The sequence below is a fragment of the Balaenoptera borealis genome (genome assembly GCF_965194805.1).
Source record: "Balaenoptera borealis genome assembly, chromosome: 18".
Taxonomy (NCBI): Eukaryota; Metazoa; Chordata; class Mammalia; order Artiodactyla; family Balaenopteridae; genus Balaenoptera; species Balaenoptera borealis.
The window spans coordinates 11,215,969-11,238,007 of record NC_138877.1 but is presented as its reverse complement, the minus strand read 5'-3'; the positions used below and the strand labels follow the sequence as shown (position 1 = coordinate 11,238,007).

The 22,039-nt window shown below is 36.0% G+C and overlaps 1 protein-coding gene across 6 annotated transcripts in view; it reads right to left on the bottom strand.

Moving 5' to 3' along the window:
• Nucleotides 1-21,542, bottom strand: part of RFC3 (replication factor C subunit 3) — a 161,577-nt gene extending 140,035 nt beyond the window's left edge. For 5 of the 6 annotated variants that reach the window (XR_014236945.1, XR_014236946.1, XR_014236947.1 and 2 more), the window contains exons 1-9: nucleotides 21,339-21,542; nucleotides 18,617-18,754; nucleotides 15,797-15,864; nucleotides 13,469-13,566; nucleotides 11,237-11,418; nucleotides 10,060-10,196; nucleotides 9,871-9,969; nucleotides 7,739-7,808; nucleotides 6,282-6,546 (exon numbers count right to left, since the gene is read on the bottom strand). Coding sequence is in view for 1 of the 6 variants with exons in the window: in XM_082365622.1 (XP_082221748.1) it covers nucleotides 6,355-6,546; nucleotides 7,739-7,808; nucleotides 9,871-9,969; nucleotides 10,060-10,196; nucleotides 11,237-11,418; nucleotides 13,469-13,566; nucleotides 15,797-15,864; nucleotides 18,617-18,754; nucleotides 21,339-21,425 (1,071 nt within the window). In the remaining 5 variants the exon portion in view is untranslated. Of the gene's footprint in view, nucleotides 1-6,257; nucleotides 6,547-7,738; nucleotides 7,809-9,870; nucleotides 9,970-10,059; nucleotides 10,197-11,236; nucleotides 11,419-13,468; nucleotides 13,567-15,796; nucleotides 15,865-18,616; nucleotides 18,755-21,338 lie in introns of those variants that run through there. The other variant, XM_082365622.1, reaches the window with a different exon arrangement.
• Between the last annotated feature and the right edge of the window lie 497 nt (nucleotides 21,543-22,039).

Genomic DNA, 22,039 nt, shown 5'->3' with positions numbered 1-22,039 from the left:
GGGATCTAATGTACAGCATGGTGATTATAATTAATACTACTGTATTACATACCAGAAAGTAGTTACGAGAGTAGATCTTAAGTGCTCTCACCACAAAAATAAAATTGTAATGATGTGATGTGATGGGAGGTATTGCTAATGCTATGGTGGTAATCATTTTGCAATATGTAAGTGTATCTATCAACACATTGTACACCTTAAACTTACACAATGTTATGTATCAATTATATCTCAATAAAGCTGGGGGGAAAAATGTAAATCATACATTTTTAAAGAACTATGTAAGACAGTGATTCACACCCAGGAATCAGGGCCTTCAGTTAAAATCCTGACATCAAGACTTTTACTACCAGTTAAAAAAGAGTAACTGATACTGGACTTGCCCTCCATTGTAAACAGCTAGAAAACTAGACAAAACATAAAAGGAATGCTACACCAGACACTGGAGCAGGCAGTGCAATGCTGTGATACGTTAAAGAAAAGAAACCAAGGAAGTAAACTCTAAAATCACCCCTGATTTCTGCCTAGAGGCACTTTCCAGCCTACAGGGTAGGAAGGGCAAACCCAGGCAGATAACTGTGACAACAATGAGTTGAGGAGAAAAGAGCAAAATTCAGAGACTGCAGTGGCTGAACATGCATGCAGAGATCTGGAAAGAGAATTATACAGAAAAAGTGCAACAGACATCTGCATAAGGGTTGCCTTGCATCCTTGGCTGATTACTAAGCTGCATATACATTGAGTATGACTCCACAAAGCCAGGCAGAGAGAAAACAAACAAACAAACAACAACAAAAAACTACTGGGGAAAGACCTGCTAGAAACTAAGCTGAATAATTACCAGAGGTCACACAGGGCTGGAAGACAGTGATTTCTGGTGACCCAGGATGTAGCTCCTCAATGATCTCTGGGGCATTAGATCAACACTAGAAAGATCAAACCACAGTTGTAAAGCTCAACTAGGGATAAAGACTACTCTAGGCACACCCTAAAAAAGGTTAAAAACAAGCATGAAAAGGATCAAGCTGCTAATCAAATAACTGCCTGTGAAAACAAAGTTCAACGCTGTTTAAAGAAAGAGGGTTTCACTGGATGGTCTTTAAAGCAAGTTAGACTGTGCAAAAGATTAGTGAACTTAAAGGCAACAGAAACTATTCAAACTGAAGGACGGTGAGAAAAAGTCTGGAAAAAAGATAGAAACCCTGTGATTTATGGGTACTATCATGAAGTCAGAGACATAACTAGAGTCTCAGAGGAGAGGGCAGAAAAATAATTGAAGAAAATGGCTAAATTTTCCTAAATTTGATAAAAAACACAAATCCACAAATCCAAGAACTGAAGCAAATGTAAAGCCAGTATAAAGCAGTATGAACACAAAGAAAAATCACGCCAAGACACATCTTAAACTGCTGGAACTGGTCATAAAGAGAAGTTGTAAATCTTACAAGGAGCCATAGGAAGTAAAATAAAACAAAAAGTGCGTAGGAAAAAAATTAGAATGCAGATCTCTCCTCAGAAACAATGCAAACTGAAAAACAAAACTGTATTTTTAAGATACAGAAAGAAGAACTGTCAAACTACAATTTTATACCCATTAAAAATGCTTTTCAAAAAAGAATGCAAAATAAAGACATTTTAGGCCAAACCCCCCTCCCCCAAAAAACAAAAACAAAAACCTGGGAGAATTCACCAGCAGATCTGCCCCACAAGAAAAGCGAAACCTGTTTCAGAGTAAAGGAAAATTACATCAGATTGAAATTAGCATCTACAAAAAAAGCAATGAAGAAATGAGTCAGTGGAGGGCTGCTTCTACTAATTGAAACAGGAGGAGATTGAGTAATTTCCCTCTGCAGAAGTATAAAAACAGACAAAATTGTCAAAAAATAACCAATCATGACACTGAAAATTGATCAAAACCAGACAACAAATTTGAAAAATGTTTATTGTTGAAAAACTAGATTTGGACAAAAATGGTAGCAACTACATGACTTTCTATACTTGGTATTATTACCTCGTACCTACCACTTCTTCAGTAAAAACTGTACCTTTATAAGTTCAAGGCTAGTTGCAGCCAGAGTATTAGACTGAATTAACAGTTGGGAACAAGGAAAACCCATAGCTTTGCTAAGTTGCAAGTCCAGTTCATGGCCACTGAGAAATCAATCAGATAGTGAACTGAGAGATCCTGGAAGTGAAAGTGCCACACAGTGGCTAAGACAAGCTCTTAATTCACACATAGCTGACTGACTGCTTAAGTGGAAAAATGAAAACCAAGGGATACTGAGAACTGGTTGCAATCTTGAATGTGTTCCTCAACCCACATACAGCTCAGCAGACTTAAAGTCTCAACTTTAAGATGTCTGAGCTCACACTCCACCCAAATCATTGGGTTGACCACTAAGCTATGCAGACAGAAAGATGAAGCCAGGCTAAAATAAAAACAACTGAGCAGAAACATCAGTGGCAGCACAATGCAAGGAAGATAAATTACAGAGTTTAAGCATAGGTAAGCTAGGAAACAAACAAAAAACATCAAAAAAAAATCAGAAAACCAAAAGAGAATCCAAAGTTACTAAAATATATTATCTAAAAGTAAAGTTTTCAGCCACAAAATTACCAGACATTGGTGTAGGGGGAGGGGGAAGCAGTATAATGATACACAAGGGAAAAAGCAGTCAATAGAAACTGAGTGGGACCAGATGCTGGGTTCAGGAAAGACTTCAAAGCAACTATTACAAACATGTTCAAAGAATTAAAGGAAAACATGCTAACAAGGAGACAGAAAATAGGAAATCATAATAGAAACATTGAAACTATATAGAACAAAACGGAAATTCTAGAGTTAAAATGTACCAACACTAAAGTGAAAAATAAATTAGATGAGATACCAGGTATGAAATGGCAGAAGGATTCATTCAGCAAGTTTGAAGATTTATCAATAAAATTATCCAAGCCAAAGAACTCAGAGAAAAAAAACTAAAGAAAAATGAACAGAGAATCAGCCACCTGTGGACCAATGTCAAGTATTCCAGGATATAAGTAACAGGAGTCTCAAAGAACATGAGAAAAAAAGCTCAGAAAAAAGGTTTGAATAAATAATGGCAAAAAAACTCCCTAAGTTGATACTATAATACTAATACTACTCATAATAATCTGATCCAAGAAACTAAACAAAGCCCAAGTAAGATAAACACAAAGAACTACAACTAGTTACACCATAGTCACCTTGCTAAAAGCCAAAGAAAAAAAATACTGAAAACATCAAGAAAGTAATGTATCATGTAAAAGGGAACAATCATATGTTACTGGCTAACTTCTCATCAGAAATAAGAGATCAGAAGGTAGCAGAATGAAATATTCAAAGTGCTAGGGGAAAAATAATAAAATTTTTAAATGAACCTAGAATTCTGTAAGTGAAGACAAAATAGGAACATTCCAGATAATCGAAACTGAGAGAATGCCAGCAGACCTTAGCTATAAGAAATATGTCTACCATACAAACTCTAATCAAAAGAAAGCTGGAGTGGTAATATTAATATAAGATAAAATAGATTCAGAGTAAGGAATATTACCAGAAATTAGAAGGAGCATTCATAAAGGGGTCAATTCATCAGGAAGACATAACAATCCTAAAATTTTATGCACCTAATGAGCTTCTAAATGCATGAAAACCCAAAAGAACCAAATTAGACAAATCCATAAATACGGTTAGCGATTTCAATATTCCTCTTAGTAAATGACAGAAAATTAACAAGGGTAGAGAAGTCTTTAAAATATATCTGAAAATTTTCAATCATTTGGAAATTAAACAACACACTTCCAAGTAATCATTTGGTCAAAGAAAAACATCTCAAGTGAAACTGAAAAATAGTTTGAACTAAATGGAAATGAAAACACAAGATATCAAAATCTGTAAGAGGAAGTTAGATCAGTATTCAGGGTAAAATTTGTAATTTTAAATGATAGAAGAGAATGGTCTAAAATCAATTACCTAAATTTCCATTTTAAGACTCTGGAAAAATAAGAGCAAACTACATCAAAAGAAGAAGGATGGGATTAACAAAGATAGAAAAGGTAATCAATGAAATATAAAACAGACAATATAGAAAATCAATTAAACCAATTTTATAGAGACATCTAGAATGCCCATACAATGCTGGTAGAAATATAAAATGGTACAATCACTTTGAGAATCTGGTGACTTCTTAAAAGTTAAACTGACACCTATCTTAGGTCTAATTATTCCATTCCTATGTATTTACTCAAGAGAAGTGAAAACATATGTCCACAAAATGACTTACAGAAATATTCAGAACTTTATTCATACTAAACAAATCCTGGAAACCCAAAGGTCCATAAACAAGTCAATGGGTTGTAAAAGTGTATATAAGCATACACTGATCAATGAACATTAAAGAAATTAGTGAAATATGCAACAATATAGATGAATCTCAGTTATAATTCTGAGAGAATGAAGCCTTAACCAAAGACCATACAGTATTTGACTCTAAATTCTTGAACAGGCAAAACTAATCTATAAAGACAGGAAGCAGATCAATGGCCACTTGAGTTGGGGTAGGGGTGGGCTGACTGCAAAAGGGATATGGAAGAAACTTTTCAGGGTGATGGAATCTGTATCTTGATTGGGATGATGGTTACACTGAATACCTTTGTCAAAAATCAAACTGCAGACTTAAAATGGATATGTTTTATTGTATAAATTATACTTCGTTTCTCTACATCTCAAGTTTCTTATTTATAGCTCAGAGATAATACTCACTTCACAGAGTGGTAAGGTTATAATGAAATAGTACACATACCCAGTGCAATGCCTACCATGTAGTAAGCACTTCGTTATTCATCAGTTCTCCACCTGAACACCTGCTGTTTCTAAGGAGCTTTCAAGATTCCCATACCATTATTAAGATAGCTGCAGTTAAAAAATTCTTCTTCATAGGGAACTAAAATGCCTCTCTCTAACCTACATCCATTGATCCCAAGTCTACCCTCCTCTCTAGAGCAGTGGTTCTCAAACTGAGGCATGCATCAGAATCACTTGGAGGGGTGGTACAACACAAAGACGGCTGAGGCTTATCCCAATCGTTTGATTCAGTAGACCTGGAATGAGACCTGAGAGTCTGCATTTCTGAGTTCCCAGGTGATGCTGGTGATGCCAGGGATTCCACTCTGAGAAGCACTGCTTTAGAGAAACATAAATTATAAGACCACTCATACTTCCAAGTGCATCATTTTAAGCACTGGAAAAGAGTTAACATATTTTTTAACTTCCCTTTTTTCCAAATTAAAGCAGTCTTAGCTCTTCCAAACCTCACTTTCCAAGTTCTCTGTTAGAATGTCAATATCCCTCCTAACATGTAGCCCCCAGGACTGAGACTTCCAGTTGGGACCTGACTAGTACCACCGCCCGGCGCCACCCCATAAAAAAGGCAACAATCATTTATCTTAACCTGAACAGTTTTCCAGGTTTAGGTTTTTCAGTGTCTATGTAGTTGTGTCTTTGTCAATCAAACACTTCCTGATTGTTTATCACCAACTGCTATAAGAGCAGGTCTTCCTAATATTCTTATACAGAGCCTGTCATAAACTTCTGTCAAGCAAACCCTTTGTTCCATGAACCAAATTTCTGAATTAAAAAATGCTCCAAAGGACAGGACCAATAATACAACAGTATACTTGTTCAAAGAGTAATTTCAACAGTAATATACCTTTGCTTCAGAACTACATGATGCATATTCTTCAGGAGTCTTCAAGTACTTAATGAAAACATGCTTATCTGAATCACTGAAAATAAAAGCTGGATTTCTACAGTTTCAATAGAAATGGTATGTGCAATTTTCTCCACACCCATGCTATTACGTTTCAAAATTAATTCCTATATTTCCTGCAAAAATATAATTCTTGGTGGAGGGAAAAAATGATTAAACATAATGACTTGCCAAGCAAAAATTTATGTACCTGTGGCCAAAAATGGTCATCTGAAGGATAGAAAACAATCCCTGCTTTTTTATGTGTAAATTTCCTCCAGCAGGTGAGAGAGTACATAGAAATGGGAGGATCAATACTGCATATTTGGAAAACAAATTTTTAAAGTAAATTATAATCATGTTCCTAGACTCTAAAGTTTCTAGTTGTTATCCTTTCAATACACTTCAACAGTACAGGAGCAATTATTTAACCTAGAGAATAATGCTTAATAATTCAGAGGAATTATTACAAAAACCACAAATAAGACATAATTAAGTAAAGTTAGTTTATTTTACCTGTAGCTCTTCCAATATAAATTGAATGTAAATGCTGATACTGAGAAATATTAGGAAGAATTACTGATAGATGTCAGAATATCATGCCTTCCAATCCATCCTCCATGAACTTCTTATAAAGTGCCATAAATTTGGCCACAAATGCTTCCAAGTGATAAATGGCTTTGCTACCCAGCTGTAGACGATGTTCATAGTAAGCTGCCATCTGGGCCACTTCCCCTTTCAGTTGTCCATCACAATTATGTAAAAGTTCTGATAGAAGGCCCTAAAGAAAGATAACTAGTAATTAAAAAAGTAATCATTTTTAAAAAATATTAGCTGAACATGCTTTATTTCTCTCATTCAAAAAGGAAGTAAAACTTAAGTTAAATATGTTCTTTTTTTATTTCTGATGGACCAGCGGACTTCATCCAAAAGTACATACCATTCTATAATGTAAAAATGTGAGTTATCTTTCATATTCCAACTCTGAATATTTAAATGTACAAGGGTGCAAAGATATAAGTACAAAGATGCTTACCGCAGCATTATTAATTATAATAATCTGTAGACAACCTAAAGTTCCACCAACAGGGGTCATATCCAAAAAACTGTGGTATAGTCATACAATGAAATCCCACCCATCCACTAAAAAGAATAAGGTAAATCTGTACTGTCATAACACAGCAACCATACTACACTGCTGAATTTTAAAAAAGAAGGGAAAAAAACAAAACAGTGCAGGACACTGAAGTTTCGTGAAACACACATATATGGGCTTATTTCTATGTGACTAGAAAAGAGGTCTTATGGAAACAGAGTGTGGAGCTTCACTTTTTTCTTTGTATATTTGGTATCATTTGAATTTTTTCATGTAAGTATTACCAGGTAATTTTAATAAATACAAACAAACAAAAAAACAGTGTGTTCCCCAAAATCTAACAGTCAGCCTATCTATCCAGCTGGGCAGTTGATTAGGTTTAGACCAGCCCTAAAACTATGTCTTACAATATCCCTCTGCCTTTTTCTTTAACCTCATTCCTCAAGTGCACTGGGCCTTGCTGTCTGGAATACTTGTTCCCCAGCTACTTATATGGTTCCCTTCTTTTAATCCTTCAAGTCTCAGTTTAAACATACCTTCCTCACAGAAGCCATCATTGACCTTCCACAACCCTGCCCTCCACTGTTACCATTTCACCTGGTTACTTCCTTTGTGGCACTTGGAACATTCTGAAATCCTCTTGCTTCCTTTCCCGTTTCACCCCACAAAAATGTAACTTCTCTGAAGGCAGGCCCACCCCTCCCCTTCAACACACCCCTAATGGTGCCTGGCGCACCAGAAGCTCAATAAATATCTGTTGAACTAATGAGCTGGACAGAAAGAGGTGACAATGTATCTTCGTGAAGCAAAAGCCCTGAGATCACACAAAGTCCAACATTTATGCTTATAAACAGTTCAAGATTTGAAATCAGGATACCTTCATTATTATTTCAGGAGGAATACAATGAGTTAGAAGCTCATAGAGTCTCCCACGAACTTCAAGGAGCCTATACAAAACAAAACAATATTTTGTGATAAAAATAGGAGGTAATTTTTCCTCTGTACTGTCTTACTTTACAAATTAAACATCCCAATACAGACATTTTCTTAAATGGCTTATCATACTTAAGATACATCTATGGACGCTTATCCTAATTTCAGTTCATCTTTCTAAAATGATATAATAATTGCTCACTAAATATTAGCTGCTATTCAAATTAGAAAATTACGAATTTTCTAAGATATGTCGAACAAGAATCAAGACTAAGGGGTCAAAAATCAGAAGGAGTCATTTGGTACTGTGTGGACCAATGTTCAGAATGACACCAGCCATCCCAGTATTTCTGCACAGCTCCAAGGTTTTCTGAAATTAAAAGAAATTTCTTTTTATACAGCATAATGGCATCAACTCCCAAAACTGTTCGTCTAAACAGGCAACAGCAGCACTCGAACAAGTTCATTTATGAGCTGTCAAAACCTGTTTGGAAATTGGAGAAAAGGGCCGCAGCAGCTAGAATAATTAAGTAAAGTAATAATCAACTAAAATCTTAAAAATACATCTAATAATAGTCAAATAGTCAAATACTGCAACATCTGTACCTAAATCTCTTAAGAGCAGGAAAGTTCAACTACTACCACCAATTTTTCTTCATTAAAATCAGAACAAAAACAAGAAAGTCACCTTTAGCGTGGAAATATTTTATGAAAGTAAAAGGCTCCCAAGACACACTTTGAATTTTATTTCTTTAAAGCCTGAAATTTCTTCACTGCTTGACAATGTTTTACAGAACGGAATGCACATTTTTTCCTAAAGTCAAGGTTTCTTTTCTGAAAAATCTACTTAAAACGTTTGGCACTTTTCGAAAACTATTAATTTCTTCAACTAAAGTAAATGAATTAATAGGAATTCAAAACAAATACCACGTACCCATTATCTATGACTATTCACCTCCTCTAATCTATATGGTAGCCCAAGAGTACATATTATAATTTCCTTTGAAGAATTTCTTATAAAAATAAGAATTCATCAGATATACCATACAAGAAGAGAAACATGGCATATTCCTCTCATTATTATTTTCATGTAAACCAGGGAAGCTTACATTTCAGTGGTTGCATTCAGTCTAGTCTGTTTCCTAAAAGAATCAACCCTCTCTAAAGTCCAAAGATGGTTTCTTAGTTCTGACAGGCAAAAAAAAAGTAACAAACTGTGTCTCAGTGAGCCTAAGGGACCTTCACCAGACGTCCCAAAGGTAGTGAGTGGGCCTTAAGACTGTCACTCTTGATTTGGAGAAGAGCAGACTGCCCTTCTCAATCAAAGTTGTCATGATAAATCAAACAAGCAGTGGCTGAAGTACTTTCAGTATGGTCTACTACTGAATAAGAGACCTAGGAAGTAAACAGAAACAACTGTACAGCAAATATGTACAGAACACTTCCTAAATACTGATGGCATACACACAACATTATTCTTAACAAAGCCTATCATCACACATGAGCACACAGTCTTCTAGTTCTCAATCCATTATCACACAATCTCTTCTGCTCTTATAACAAAGGTACAAGTATCCTTGGCAGAGTAAAAATAACAGCATCTTCATTATACAAATGAAAAAGCTGAAGCTCTAAGATGAAGTTACCTGCTCAAGGATACTTAGCTAAAAATCAGTAGAACTAGAAGTCTGACCCACAGTCTAGGGTCTTTCTATGACACATCAGTACAAAGTTATATATTGTTATTTTCAATATTAGAAAGCTAGACACATCATGCTATGTATTAATATTAAATCATCCAAGATTCTGGGAAAAAACCTAAAACTTCCAAACTTTGTTTTAATTTATGTAGAAGCTCCACATTTACATGCCAATAGCCATGATATCATACGCTAACTATTCTGAACCACTAAATTTCTAAAATTAAATCCTACCTTTTCTTTATAAGTGTAGTATTATAGATTTAATTATAATTCTAAATGGCATGGTATTAGCATAAAACAGCTAACCTAAAACTTAGAATATCTGTACTACCTCAATGACCAAACTTTCATGGTGATCTTTTACATCAGTTACCTCTGTGGAGTCTGCTGACTGACAATAGCATTGGCAGTCTCCCTCAGATACACCTCCCAATCTGTTTCAGGGATTTCTTGATCTGCAGTGAAAGGATATCTACATGACAAAAAGAGAACAAAATAAATTAAATGAAAGTGGGCTTATGTCCCAAAATGTTTCCCATGGTAACTTCCCCCTTTCACTCACTGTTGCACTCTGCAGGCTTCACACATAAGCAGGGCTTTTCTGAGATTTCTGCAGGACTTCTCTGCAAGTCTATGAGCCAGTTGTGAAGGAAGATTTAGACCTTCCTTCTTGCACACAGTAGATAACACATGGCAAATCTACAAACAAAATAATTAACAAAAATGGGCAATCTGTCAAACAGCATACTGAGACAATTTCTGTTAATATCTTTATAGACCCTCCCCAACCTTTTTTCTGGTCACTACCCTACCCTAACCCACTGCTCCTTCAGCAGGAAGCCAGGGGTCTAGCCTAGTTGTCAGGAAGAAGCAGCAGCTAGATGGGCAACTGGAGGAAGATCTGGTCCCAGCTCTAAGCCTGACAGCCTCCTCAAGGCAGTAGGGAGTTGGAGACAAAGGGTCTCAGGCTGGGGGCAAAGATACTGCCCACAAGGCTGCCAAGTAGAGCCGTACAAGCTGAAGTGCACACGACTCAGGCACTAAGACCTGAATGGTGCCCATGGGAGTGGTGTAACCTGGCAGTGCTGCTGCTTTACAGACACTTTTAACTCTATCACCCCCAAAATTTTTACAAGTGAAACTTATAATAAAGTTACTTTAACTACTTTGAAACTAATACAATGTCACATATTATCCCCACTTTGCATAAAATTGTCCCAAATCTATTAAACAGCAGAAAACTGCTTGTGAGAAACTGGTATTTCTACTGATGGCTATTAAGAATGATAAAGAAAACAAAAAAATGTATTATGTTTCAGACTAACTTTGGTCCCCTAACAGGGGACTAGGTATTCCCAAATCATCTTCTTGCAAAATCTATTTCCTGAATACTCACGTCTCCTCCATAAGCCAATTAAATCAGGTTAAGGTAAAAGCCATTAAATAACTAGTCCTTACCTACTTTAGTAAAATCCACAATAATTACTTGTTTAAAGTAAAAGATGATTTAATGGAAAGAACATTTTCTATATATTGGTATCTGGTATTTACTACATATATATATATATATATATATAGGTTTATACATATACTAATAGTTAGCATCCAGGCCATAGCTATTCCTAAATTACTGATATAGCTCACTATGTTTTCACAAAAACAAACATGACAGGGATGTACACACAGTGCGCATGGAATCTGAAGTGAAATTTTTTTCTGAAAAGTTTAACTTGACTTACATCTTCAATGCTGGGAGCAGGCACACGAACTGCAAGGCACCTACTACGAATAGGTGGTATCACTTTTGAGGTAGAATTGCAACACAAGATCAACCTGCAGGTGGACATATACTTTTCCATGGTTCTGCGCAAGGCATGCTGAGCATCTTTAGTGAGTTTGTCAACTTCTGTCAATAACACGACTGAGTCAAGGAAAAACAAAACAAACTTTAACTTAAGTATTTCTCTTCCTCTTCCTCCTCATTATTCAGAGTGAAATCCTAAACAATAAGCCTAATATACTACTTTCCCCTTTGGAGAAGACATGCAAAACTTATAGGTATGGTGAGAATAATTTCTTTTATTTTTATTTTAAAACATTCTCAGATCAAACAAGTCTAAAAACCACTAGGCTAAACAAAGTTAAAGATGTTATTTTGTTGTAGAATTTACTGCACCCTTTATTATATTTATACACAGTAGAAATCACCACAACAAGGATATACTGTGCTGCATTTACCCAAAATAATTTATCTCAGGAGCACATTTCTGTAGAACACCTTAGCATTAAGGAATATACTTTGGAAAACACTGGCACAAGAGATGTAGCAAATAAGGCATAAAGATATCTGGTTACTTGTATAATAAGATACCATCTGGTCATAATCAAGGATTGGCCTTAAAGTGCTTCAGGAATAGTATGTAGGGACTGAATCCAACTGTTGTATTTTTCATTGTATTAAATTATTTCTAGAAGATGACAGTGGTAGCATTTGCAGGATTTGAATCTTTCCCATAAAAACAGACAGAACAAGTAAAGATTCCAAGACCCAAGACAACATTTATATCAAAACTAGGTGACAAGTTGTCCCTAAGAACCCTAAATATGAGCAAGTGAGAATAAGAAACTATGCGTGGGAGGAAGTGGCTGGGATCCACCAGGTTTTTGACAGCCTTTAGGACAGGAGAACCCCAAATCACCCACAAAAGCACACTGGAAATATCATGGGCCAATTTAAGAACAGCACCCACAGGGCTCAATTCATGGATAAGAGCTAGGAACCTTGATGCAATAAGGTTTGACAGAACATTGGACTGAAAATAATAAAATGAATATTCCTTCCAAGACAACACTTCACAATATGGAGAAGTTCTGGAAATAGAACCGAAACTGAACAGAACAGGAAAAATAAAGACAAGGAGATTGATCCCAGTATCTGACAAGGATAGCACCAAATAAAATGATAAAAAAATAAATCATTGCTAGGTGAGAAAACAGCAGCATATTTTAAAAATTAACACATCCCAACCAAGTGACATTTACTCCAGAAATGCAAAGCAGTTTCACTAAAAGATCCAGTAATATAATACTAAACACTAAGAAGAAAAATCATCAAACTACATTAATGGATACAGAAGAGCATTTGAAAAAAAAATTGTTTAATTTATTTTGAAGTATACACTGAGGAGGAAAGAAATACACTGGAATATGCACAGGCGATTTACAAAACAGTAAAATAAGCAATGAACAAAAGATAAAATCATCACATTCACTAAAAAAAAAAAAAACAAAAGTACAAACAATTTATTTTTTCCACTCAAACTGACAAGGATTAAAAATAATTATCCAGTGTTGATAAATGTTAGAGAGAAATGGGCATTCCTAAACACTGCTGGTGGTAGCACGGAGCTATACCCTCTTTCAGATAAAGAATTTGGCAAAATATATCAAAAGCATTAAATATTGGCATATTTATCAAAAAATCTCCTGTAAAAATATATGCATATATATGCACATAAATAATACTGCAAATGTTAACAGTAACTGTTACAGGGATTATAGCCGATATGGATTTTCTTTTTTTAGCTAAATATTCGATAATGAACATGTCACTTTGGTTCTAAGAACCATTATTTTTAAATCATGCAATTTCTTATTTTAAATTAAGTATTTTTTCATTACTTATCTAGTTCTAAAGTAACAAATGGGTGGCACAAATAGTTCTTTCTGCCAAAATTCAATTCCATTAGACTATAAACTCCCAGGAGCAGAGATCATGTCTCTCGTTCACTTTTACATATTTAAAGAAAAAAAAAAAAAAAAAAGGTAGCATAGTGCTCGGCACAGAACAAGAGGTTAATAAATATTTGCTAAATGGATGGAATTTACATTCCCCACTACATTTTTCTCTTATACCCACTGCTTGTAATTTAAGTGTCTGACTCATAAAAAGAAATTTTTTTATCACATACCTTTAAAATCTTTTTGAGAGTTTGTTTCAAGTTGCTGTGATTGTGCCACTGTTTTCAACATCTCCTGAATTACTACCCGGTCACTATTTCCAGCATCACTATACAAAACAAAAATAGTGGTATATATGTGTGTAAATATTTAGAAAGTATTATGCCCTTATTCTTAATCTGTTATTGTAAGAAAAATGTTGAAGATCTTAAGTGATCAAAATTTTAATGGACTTGAGGATATGGGGAGGGGGTGGGGTGAGATGTGACAGGGTGAGAGAGTGTCATGGACATATATACACTTCCAAATGTAAAATAGATAGCTAGTGGGAAGCAGCTGCATAGCACAGGGAGATCAGCTCGGTGCTTTGTGACCACCTAGAGGGGTGGGATGGGGAGGGTGGGAGGGAGGGAGATGCAAGAGGGAAGAGAAATGGGAACATATTGTATATGTATAACTGATTCACTTTGTTATAAAGCAGAAGCTAACACACCATTGTAAGGCAATTATACTTCAATAAAGATGTTTAAAAAAAAAAAATTTTAATCAAACTGAGTAACACCTATTACATTCACAAAACTTTAAAAGTGAAGTGTTTTAGGGTCATTAAATACTAAAAATATTCCAACTACAATTTGGTTAATATCACTGAAAACACCAAGCATGTTCTTATATTAAGTTTACTGAGAAGATAAACAAAATTGATAAACCATTAGCCAGACTCATCAAGAAAAAAAGGGAAAAGACTCAAAAAAAAAAAAAGAGCAATAGCTATTAACAGCTTGTCAAATACTTTGACACTTCTGTACCCACTATAATTAATACCTAGTCAGAGCTAATTTAAAATATAAAAATAACTCCTTGGAACAGAAATTTAATCTCTGTTCCTCTTCCCCACCCCCGAAATAGTAAAGGTTTGAGAGAGAACAAGCCTAGACAAGTCCCTCTCAGCACCAGCAGAGTTGATTCAGGGTCTTAGCAAGGGGATGGGATAAGCAAATTAAGTTTAGGACACAAATCAGAACTCTGTAAGCTGCTGATTTACAGGCATTACCTGTCATTTATACCAATATCGTTGCTTTAGCACTCAAGTCCTGCACCTCACAAACCAACATAAGTCACCTGGTTAATTCAGGCTGAATGTCAATTTAAAACACCTGAAAAACAAACAGCTTACCCTCCAACTGACTTCAATTTAAAACACCTGAAAAACAAACAGCTTACCGCCCACTCCCCCTCCCCAACTGACTTCAATTTAAAACACCTGAAAAACAAACAGCTTACCCTCCAACTGACTATTCTTGCTACAGAGAAACTCTCAAAGAGAAAAAGAGGGCAAAGAAGTCAGCTTTAGTTTATTTTCCCAAACAGCCATTGTCTGTCTCAATTCAATATTATTAGATCAATATACATAGTGTTTCTTTTATAATCATTTCCTTGTCCAGAATCTGAAATATTTTGCTTTTGTCTATGGAATTACCACTCTCTACTTTTACGATCAGACCCTTTCCCACCAACCTTAATTTTTTCTTTGACATACCTAGGAAAAATAATATCAGTCTGTTAGGGTTCTGAGGACTAAATAATCCATGTAAAGCTTCCCACATAGTGCCTGCTACTGAATACACATTAGCTTAAAACTCTCTTCCTCTTATTCCATTCAGCCTAGAAAGGGATGCTCGATCTCATTGCTGTGCCACTGCCCGTAAAGTTGCCTTTGCCTGAAGATGTCCTTGATTCTGTTCTCCTTCAAGAACATATCAGACCCCGTAGAACCCTGAAGGCTTAGCCAACTTTACGTCCAATACAATCATTTCTACATCATTTACTTAAGCAGAAAGTAACTGCTGTGGCATGTTTTCAATGTGCCTCCCGACAAGATCCTAGTCATTATCTCATGATAGAGAATACAGACAGTGGCTGATGGGCTATAATACCCTCTAATCAAAAAACTGAAACAAAGAAAATGGAACCCAAATTCACTTTCTGAAATATTTTTTCAGGCATTTACAAACTTTTTAGACACACTTGGCTCACCAGTTCTGAATGAGTCAGTATAATTCAACAAAAACTTACTGACTATGCAAAATACTTTGTGTAAAGCACAGAGCTCTGTAGAGCAAGAAAACTTAATGAAAATTATTTGACTTCAGGGGTATCAAAGAGAAGGGAAAGTAGGAAGGTTCTAGGCTCACCGTCTCACACAGGGCAGCTTCACTTTTATCTATTGTATATATTGTTTCCATACATAATTTTATTTCAAAAAAACATTCTCTTTAAAAAAAAAGTCTGAACATCGCTATTCTAAAATTGCTTATTTCTATGTAGTAGCAACTTACCTGGGATTAACTTCAAGGTGGTAATTGCTTGCAATAGTGCTAATTTCAATTTTCTTTTTAGATGGAGTCTGTGGACAAAGAAAATAGTTTTTTTTTTTTAATGTTTATACATGACTATTTCTCCTCTTTTCTGTATTTCATTCTTTTTAATTATGTAAACAATTTATGTTTACTAAAGAAAGAAAACTTTAGATGACCACCACTAATGCTTCAACTTCATTAACCCCATTCCTTTCTTAAGGTGCATGTAAACATATACGTTTTTATGTACATTGGGTCATATCACACAGTCTGTTTTTAGTGTGATCACTTTTCTCCTTTACCTCCAGAAATCTCCAAACCATTCCCAGTTATCAGATCATCGCTGTAAATAATTTGCCTATGTCCTTTCACAGCCTTTTCCACGATAACACACAAAAATAAACACATACTAATACATTACTACATAGAGTGTGTCAGCGTACTTGCAAAAATTGTTTTAAAAAGAGGCAATCGTATATATTTCTCTGTGTTTTGCTTTTCCTTAACACATCTAGACAACCTTCTCAGACAAGTGGTATAGGCTGTTATAGTTGCATATCAACTGTAACATGGATGTCCCAAAGCCAGTCATACAGATGGGCATTTTGTTTCTTGCTTTTTACAATCTCAAACAATTCCGTAATTAACATCCTTGTGCATATGTCTCATGCACTGCTTTCACTTCTATGTAACAGATTCCCAATAAAAGATCTGATGGATCGAAGATGATGTTTTCTAAACTTTTATATGTATATATGTGTTTATGTATAACCAGCCACTTTCCAAAAAAATCTAACAATTCACTTTTCCACTGGCAACAAATACTCCTCGTTATTCCTCATCTGCAGTAGGTTTCATCATGTCTTCAATTTTTGCCTATTTGATGACTGTGTAATAGACTCTCACTGCTTTTCCTCAACTACCACAAAGGTCAAACATCTTCACATAGGTTTATTGACTGTTTATCTTTCTCTCCTGTGACCATATTTTATTCAGTTTTCTACCAGGTTGTTTTTCCATTGTCACTTTGTAAAATCTTTTATCTAACACATTCCTTTCAAATATTTTTTATAATCCTTCATTTTTCTATTGAGCTTATGTATACTATCTTCTGTCATACAAACTTTTAAAATTCATATATACCCAAGTATATACTTTCTTCTACAGCTCCCATGTTTTTTTTAAAAGGTGTTCCTGACTCATACACTGTTCATACAGTCTAAGAAATTCTATTCTAAGAAATTGTTTCATTTTACCATTTCAGTCTTTAACTGATCTGGATTTATAAATTATGTGTCACAGGGATTCAACTTTATTTTCTTCTGGGTTGGTAACTAGTTATGCTAGCACATTTTGCTGACCAATCCTTTTCCTACTGATGTGAAACAGATCTTGGGCTGTCATATTTCTGGGCTCTCTATTCAGTTCCACTGATGTAAATCTCTATCCCCATGCCATAACAATATTGTTTTGATTATAGTAGCCTTACAGTATGGTTTAATAAACACATGTCCCACTTCACAAATCTTCTTTTTCACAATTATTTTAGCTAGTCTCAGAAACGTACTTTAAGATCACTTCATACAATTAAAAAAATAAATTGCATTTTAATTGGAATTTCACTAAAATTTATATTGAACATGGGGAGAACAGATACTTTAAAATACTACTGAGAACAATCTATCCATTTGATCAGCTCTTGTTTTTTGTGCTTTTATAAAATTACGTATAAGGTTTTCTTATTACCTTTCTTATTAAATTTGTCCCTGCATATTTTAAAGAATTTCCACCAGGATGTACTACCAACACCTCAAATTCAATGTGTCTAAACACGAGCTAATCCACATTAGCCTACAGTCCATTTATCCTCCTAAAGATTCTATTAATAGCACAACCTACTGTCCAGTCACTCAGTTTACATTTTTTCAGTGCCTAATATGTGCAAGACACTATACCAGAGGCTATGAAGAATGTGAAAATGATGGCAACTGGACTGATTGTGGTGATTATTTCATAATGCATAAAAATATCGAATCACTATGCAGTATACCTGAAACTAATATAATGCCACATGTCAAGTATAACTTACAAAAATATAAAATTTACCCTATATAACTTCAAAACAAATACAATCTTGTCAGAGTAAAGATGTATAAATAACTATGATCAAGGCAAAACAAAGTAAATGCTCTAAAAAGTATAAACTATGGGTTGTAGGAGGAAACATTAATTATAACGGGGTTGGGGGGGCACTTCCAAGAGGATACATTTCAGCTAGATCTTAAACACTGTCAGTAAGGAAAGAGTATGAAAATGCATTGCAGAGCATGAGGCTACAAAACACAGCCAGGGCAAGATCACGGGAACTCTGAACATCCCAGAGCCTCAGGCCTCCTCTCCCAGTCAGTCAGATGCCCAATCTTTACCAAGTCACCGGATTCCACGTTTAAAATTTTTCTCCAAATCATTCCCTTTCCATACCCACTACTGCTCTCAGAACAATGAACTTTAGAAACTTGAGTTCTAGTTCCAGCTGACACTAATTCGAATCTGAAATGAATCCCACCACCTACATCTTACCCAAAGTCTCCTGTTGCTCATATTTCTTCTCTAACGTACTGTAACTTTTGTCTGGTTATAATAGTTAGGTCTATAAATCAGCAACTCTCAAACCTGTACACCAGGATTACCTGTGAAATTCTTACTTAAATCATACATTGGGCAGCAAAGGGTCCTATATGATGAGGACTGAAAATCCCTGCTCTAAATATTTGGAGGGCCTCAAAGTGAAATGCTTACTGTGATGGTCTGATGTTCAATTCTCAATTTTTCCACTCCCACACCATAAAGTTCACGTAGAATACACATAATTCTTGTCTTTTTTCCAGCACCTGATGGTCCATAGACTAACAGATGAGGAAAGTCACCACACTGCACCTGGAAAAAAAAGAACAAGGCATTTTCCCCAAACTACTGCCCAACGTGTGGAAGTAAACTACTTTTCAAGTATCAAATATTTTGTGTCTCTACCTATGAAACTTCAAAAATGTGTGTGTGTGTGTGTGTGTGTGTGTGTGTGTGTGTGTGTGTGTGTGAATATATAGAGAGAGACAGATCTTTAACTCTGAAATGCTGATTATCCCCCTGGGATTAATGTTATATAACTTATATATCTAGCACAGTACATGTAAGATACAACACTATATGCTAGAAAGCAAGAAATCCCAAACCTGGCTGACTGTCAGAATCTTCCAGAGAACTTTTAATAAAAAGACTAATTAATTACTGGACCCCATCCACAAGATTATGATTCAGTAACTGAGACTGATGCCTGTTGTAGTTTGGGCTTCTACAAATAGTCCCTTTGATAAGAAACGAGTGCATCTGGTTTTATTTGGAAGGTAAAGGAAAACTTTGTAAGGAAGCAGGAAAGCAAGGAAGGAAGGCAGCCAACAACAGTGTTGTTAACTTAAATACCACTCTGGGCACCTGGGGCGTGATCCTGCTGTGGATACTCTTGAAGCCAGTGAAAAATACACCACACTATTAAACCACCCAAGGGTGGAGAAGCTGGAGTATGATACACTACCTCTCATCAATCTTTTGCTGGCTTGGGAAAGTGAATGGAGAGAAAGAGAGGGCATTAATTCCCTGACATTTCAAGTCTGCTTAGAGGTGTCAGCAAGAGAAAGCCTTCAGAAAATGCAGATGCAGGGAGTCGCAAGTCGGTCTGTGTAATTTTATAAATTAAGAGCAAAGGAATGGAGTGGGACGCTGACAGTGCTACATTTCAAAACAAGATTGTTTTTTAAAAACGTTCCCAGGTGATTCTGATGCTCAGTCAGGTCTGGGGATCAGTGTTATGAAGGCTATAAAGATGACAAGAACACAGACCTTAGCTTCAGGTGCATAAAATCTTGTGGAGCAAGTTTTATAAATAACCGTTTTAGAAAAAATGAAAATAAGTATCTTAACAGAAGTGCTTGTTACAGTGAATGTTAATACTTTGTAAACTCATCTGTCTCTGGCACTGAAAGAAAAAAGTGTCAAGGAAAGGAACTATTTACCTAAGACAATGCATGGAAAATAGTAGGTACTCCACAAATATAGCCTTCATTTTTTTAAACTTCTATCTCACCAAAAATAAGTTATGCTGCAAATGTTTCACACTTTTATTAGGTTGTAGATTCAAAGGTAAACAGGTGAATACTTTTGAAAAGCCAAATCTATTAACACAAGACTAATATACTAAATTTTTGTGCAAATATTTATTCCAAATTCTATATAATAGAAAACTGGCAATAGAATATAAAATATAGCCCATGGTTAAGAAAATCAAAGTCGAAGCTACTATAAGAAAATGCAATTTGTCTATAAATGAAGCTGTATTCATTTATAAATTGCATTTTCTTAGAATAGCTTTGACTCTTATTTTCTTAACCATGGGATATATTTATTTAGATTTATTTAAATAGTATTTTAAATACTAAAAATAAATAAAGTAGTAAATTAATAGATTTACTTAAAATTAGTATAGTATTAGTATTGGAATACCAATAATTTTAAAAGAGAGTTTAAAAAAAACACTTCACTCTCACACCACCACCAACTTTTCTAATGCCTTTCATATATAAGGATGGAGTTCTTTTATTACAATTTCTCACTAAAAAAAAAAAAACTTTACAAATAGTACCTGTAATTCTGAAAAAGATGGGTACTGGAAGACCAGAGCGCTGAGCAAAAACACTTCCATCAGGAAGTGGTACTTTAGGCCCTTAAAAATAGTAGATAAGTGGCTTTTCTACTCAAGACCCTTCTTCCATCTCCACTCTCTACAAACTTCAGTTTGCTTTTCACAAAGCACTGCCATTAGATACTTTTATCAACTACAACATAAAAATAGGCATCGCGACAGGGAAAAGAAAAATCTTCCGTTAAGAAATTAAACTCAAGGACAACCTAATACCACATATTTTAGAATTAAAAATGACCTTAGAAATTAATAAACCCAATATCTTCCTTTTTGTAAATGCGGGCAATGACACCAAGAAATTGTACGTAAGCCTATTAAAAAGTCAGATGATGTCACTTCTCTGTTCAAAACGTTCCAAAGCCTTCCCATCTCACTCTATTAAAATTTACGGTATCGGCACTTCCTCCCACCCCCAAACTTCCCCATTTCCTACTCCTCTTCCCACTGGCCCACGGTTAGCCAGCCACACTGGCCTCCCGAGCGACGGGCTGTGCACACTCCTGCCTCAGATATTCTGCACCTGCTGTGCCCTCTACCCGCTCCACTCCTCCCCCAGAGCTCCCTACTGTGGGCTCTCCCACTTCCTTCAAGCTTTGGCTCTGATGACAGTCCTCAGGGAGACTTTCTTTGTTTACAAGCACAGTCCCCGCCCCCACACCGTGTCCTCGTCCCAGTTTTACTTTTCTCCACAGCATTCATCACCTTCTGAAGCGGGAGGGCGAAGGCCTCCCCTCCTCCGGCTCTCCCCGCCCCGTCCCGCCGACTCACCAGGTTGCGCAGCTGGGCCGCCTGCTCCTTGTGATAGTCCAGCTGTCCCAAGGAGCAGGGCCGGTATTTGTCCACCCAGAGGCTCATGCCAGCCCGAGTTCCCGGGGTCCGACACTCGAACTTCCCGCGCGCTCGCCCTCCGCTCCGGACGCGCAAACAAGTTTTCCCGCGAGCTCCAAATCTCGCGACATCACTACCGGCGCGGTGGCGTAAACGAGTTAGGGGCGGAAAGACTACGGAAGCCTAGTACGGACAGAATTCGGCGCAACGTTGGTTACCACCTACTCGTTAAGGCTCATTGTTTTATTTAAGGATTTTCTTTGTTATCACCCTCTATCATAGTACAGGAATTATTAAGCAAAATTGGAAATTTGGCTCTGATACTCTAGGCGTCAAATCCGGGAACTTAAGAGAGACCACCCCCCCCCCCAAATTCATTTCATTCGTTCATTCATTCACTCATTCGTTCTACAGAAACTTACAAAATATTTACTGTGTGGAGCTCTGTTCTTGGCACCAGAATATATCCGGCTTTTCTCACTTGGCAGGCACCAAAAGAAGCTTTATTGAATAAACCGCTAAAACTAATATCTAATCTTCACTACCTTTCCTTACCTCCATTCCTCAAGATTCTTACTGAATTTAAAGCAAAGGAATCTAAAGGTTGTGAAAAGCTACAGAAATGTGGCCACTCAAACTGC